The 3947-nt window shown below is 33.1% G+C and overlaps 1 protein-coding gene across 1 annotated transcript; it reads right to left on the bottom strand.

Moving 5' to 3' along the window:
- Positions 1-839: 839 nt before the first annotated feature.
- LOC105782231 (uncharacterized protein At4g26485) lies at positions 840-2848 on the bottom strand. The gene is made up of 4 exons (XM_012606831.2): positions 2682-2848; positions 1706-2228; positions 1393-1591; positions 840-1202 (listed from the first exon to the last, which is right to left on the bottom strand). The coding sequence occupies exons 2-4, from the start codon at positions 2166-2168 to the stop codon at positions 920-922; spliced, it is 945 nt and encodes a 314-aa protein (XP_012462285.2). The 5' UTR covers positions 2169-2228; positions 2682-2848; the 3' UTR covers positions 840-919.
- Positions 2849-3947: the final 1099 nt, after the last annotated feature.

Here is a 3947-nt window from a genome sequence, read left to right on the forward strand (position 1 = left end):
TTTTTTCATTTTGAGCAATTTAATTTTTTTATTTTATGTTTTTTAGAACTTTCTTCTCTTTTTTTTTTTCCATTCTCTTCTGATTCTCTCTTTGTTTTCCTCCCTTCTTCATTTCTTTTAACATAGTTTTCTTATGTTTTTCATTTGTTAAAACTAGTTCACAAGCTCGTCTCACTCAAAAAATTAAATTTTAAAAAAATAAAAATATAGAGATTAGTTTTAACAAATAAAAATATAGAAAAATTACGTTAAAAGAAATATATAAAAGAGGAAAATATAGGTAGAAACAAAAAAAATAGAAAATAAATAAATAAAAGTTAAAAGAATATAAAAGAAAAATTAAATTATTCAAAATGAAAAATTATTGGGACCGATTACATAAATTAATCTAAAATTTAATTTAAAATGATGATTTAATGTTCCACGTCAACTTATCATTACATCGTTAATGACAATTAACGACTCAATGAATAAAATATTACAATGCAATAACGTAAATAATTAAAACGTAACATTTAAAACTTAAGTGACTAAAATGTAACTTAAGATAAACAAAAATAAGTATTTTAATAATTTATCCTTAATCAATTTGTTTTGTTATAAAATAAATAACACAATTACAGATTATATTAAGCCTATTATAATTGTCAACAAATGCTGAGTACGTTAATAAGACATATAACATTGCTAAGAAGCGAAGAAGAGAATGTAAGTTTGAACTTTAAATACAATATTGTTGAAAGATGCAACCTATAAACGAACATAAAAGATACAAGTTATCCTAGATGGAATGGATTTTTGATTTACAAATTTTATATTAAAATTAGGGTAAACAACTATTTACTAAACTTTTATCGTATTTTTGTTTTGGTTATTCCATTATGAAAATTTTCTGCCATTAAAGTCTGAAATCGCCTTTTCATGGCGACATAATCGGATATAGACCAAATTTGTAAGTTCTGCTAGGATTACAGTTGAAATTTTTGTCACCACCGAACCCATATTTGGTGCGGTACCCCGGGTAATCGGTGAAATTGAACGGCACCTCTTGGATAAGCCTCAGCCCAACGGCAGCCGCTAGTCCCTGCAAATTCCAGTCCCGAAAGAACCCATTCGATTTGTGGGTCACATGGATTTCGCCTCTCTCCTCAATCATCTCCTTTGCGTTCTTCAAAAACAAGCTTATCAGCAACTGATGCCGACTGCAACAATATAGAAAACCAGCAAGCAAATGGAATTAACATTAAGAGTTGGGAGCACCTTGGCCCAAAAGGGTAAAATTTCAGTATTAGCTCCTTTAAAAATACGAAATTATAGATTAATGTAATGATGAAATTTCACTTAATTATGACCTCTAAGAATAATTTCTGGCTTGGGAACTGTTTAGCTTACCGTTTCTGGGATTCGCCTGGTTCGTCTGAACAAAAACCAGCGTGCGGGAAGTTGTAAATGATTCGATCGAATTTAAAGGCTCCCAGGTAGGAGTGATTCGCTATTTCAGTTGCATCTATCCCATGCAAAACAATGCATCCTCTAACCCTTAGTTCATGAATGTTGACTATTGCCTTCTTATAATTTCTTAACAAGAACCCTGCAAAATGTAATAAATAATACACAATTCCAGTTTCAAACAGGACTTTCCTACTTATTTTCTTCTTACTTAACAATATCCGATAAATTTACATAAGGAATACGTATTTGTTACCTCTGGAGTCGAGAGAAGTGGCAATCATGTTTGTTGCAGAACCAAAAGCACGAGCCAAACTAGCAGAGAATGAAAAATCGCCTTCCCCCACCAACAACATCCTTTGAGAACTGCAATAATGGCGTATCCATCTAATTTCCCCTGCTCCAACTAGTTGTCTTCCTCCCAAATTCTCCACGTTCACCACACATACACCAGAGTCCTGCCTGCTGTTGTCTCCCACGATATCAGTGCAAGTAGTGCCCACATTTTGATGTAATCTAAAGATGGTATCCGTGTCGCTCTCACTGTCACATGAAGGATCATCCGATAGCTCCGGTATGGAAATCAGTAGGGTACACTGCTCGTTTGGGTCCTCTAAATCTTCTGATCTTTCCACGCTTTGACGACTCCAAAATCTTTTAAAGGGGTAAAAAACTAAACCCACCAAACGTTTTTGAATGAAGGAGATTATTTGACCCATTGATCCTCCGTTTCTTCTTTACATGGCATTGAAGGAAACAGAGCGCCAATGGAACGCTGCCTGTGAGGAGCAATTTTAAGGGGTTTCTTAGCGAGTTAATAGCCGTCGTATCGAAGTTCAAAGCATTTGATGAGACGTTGGTTTCTTTTTTCTTTTTTGAAAACTGGTGATGTGATGTTAGTGCCATTTCCCGAGAAAAAAATCTGATTTTCCTTGGGGAAACATAGCATTATCACTTGTGCGTTGTGTAATACAATAAAATAAAACTAAAATGATTAATTCGATGCATTAAAAACATTGCTGTCATTCATGAAGTGCATATAGGTTCGATGATCATAGGTAATAGACCCGATCATTGCAATTTCAAAACCAGAATTAAATCAAAGATCATTGTAAAATCCAGCCATCAGCAGATAAATTAGATGATTAGCCACGCATTAAGCTCATATGATCTTGATGTTTTTTATCATCAAAAGAAAGAAAGAAGTAAAGAGCAAGCAATTAATTACATACCTTTGACTTTGAAGTGGGTTTTGGCATGGAATGTTGCAGATTAAATGCAGAAAAAGAAAAGGAGGGAGAGAGATTATTAAAGGGATTAGAGAAATGGGGAGAAAGAAAGCATGGAAAAAGGAAGTAAAAGTCTTTATGGTCAACAAACAAACTGAAGGAGAAGGAAAGCATCTCTCTATTGGGTTAATAATTTTCACCTAAAGCTAAGTTATTCCAATTGTGGGGGCGTAAATTTTAGTAAAGTATCAACTTTTCTTTTCTTTGTGTTTAAGTATCTGCTTCCTACAATGATTTTGATTTTGACACAAGGCCAGGAGTTGTACAGTAAGCTCTTTGGGAAGTGCCGACCAACCAAATAAATAATTTAATAAAAATGTGATTTTCGTCAACCAAATAAATAATATTATTACAAAAATAAATGGCTTATACCTATTTTACTAATAAAAGCTCATTTTTTACCTTATTCATAGAAATAAAACACTTTTTTATTACTTACTGGAATAGACCGAAAACACTAAAGCATGTTTACGTAGGAGTATTTAAGGAAAAATTCCAGCAAAACTCGTCCTTCAGATAGCGATTTTGCCATGTCAGCACAAAACGCGCTTTGCTGACATGGCAAAATCGCTCCCTCAGGGACACGTTTTAGCCCGTGTTTTTTACCCCAATGGTCATTTAAAATTTTGACTGTTGGGGGTCCAACGGTAAAAAAAAACTATAAAAACTTCATTCTATCTTTTTACACAAACATTTCTTCCAAAATTTTCAAAAAAAGCTCTCAAATTTCTTCCTAAATTTCTCAAAACTCTCTTTAATTATTTATTTCCTTTAATTTTTTTTCTAAATTAGTATTATTTTTTTTATAATTTCAAAAATATTTGATCGTGTTAGCAATGGCCGGGGAATTAATTCGTCTCGATCATAAACATATCTCCGTCGAACAAATAAAAATGGTAAGGGTTAATTTCAATTTTTGAATATTATTTAATATTTTCCATTTATATAATTTTAATTAATTTTTATTTTATAATTTTTTATAACAGCCTATAGATCGGTGTTACAATGTTATATTCGTAATATGTCTGGTCCTCCATCACCGTTGATAAAAAAATTACTCGAGGGAAGCGAGTTTTTAGCACGTGGCCAATATAGGCCGAGGGTGTAAATTGGACCCGAAACGCATCAGCGCATTCATAGAGAGGTGAAGACCCGAGATGCACACATTCCATCTTCCATGAAGAAAGTGTACCATCACTTTGGAGGACG

The sequence above is a fragment of the Gossypium raimondii genome, chromosome 13 (genome assembly GCF_025698545.1).
Source record: "Gossypium raimondii isolate GPD5lz chromosome 13, ASM2569854v1, whole genome shotgun sequence".
NCBI lineage: Eukaryota > Viridiplantae > Streptophyta > Magnoliopsida > Malvales > Malvaceae > Gossypium > Gossypium raimondii.

What these genes read in the sequence shown, in the direction of transcription:
- LOC105782231 (XM_012606831.2), bottom strand. Translation starts at nt 2,168, where the DNA reads ATGGGTCAAATAATCTCCTTCATTCAAAAACGTTTGGTGGGTTTAGTT. An exon ending in CACTTCTCTCGACTCCAGAG is followed by an intron (nt 1,592 to 1,705) that starts GTAACAAATACG and finishes TACATTTTGCAG; the next exon opens with GGTTCTTGTTAAGAAATTAT. An exon ending in CCAGGCGAATCCCAGAAACG is followed by an intron (nt 1,203 to 1,392) that starts GTAAGCTAAACA and finishes ATATTGTTGCAG; the next exon opens with TCGGCATCAGTTGCTGATAA.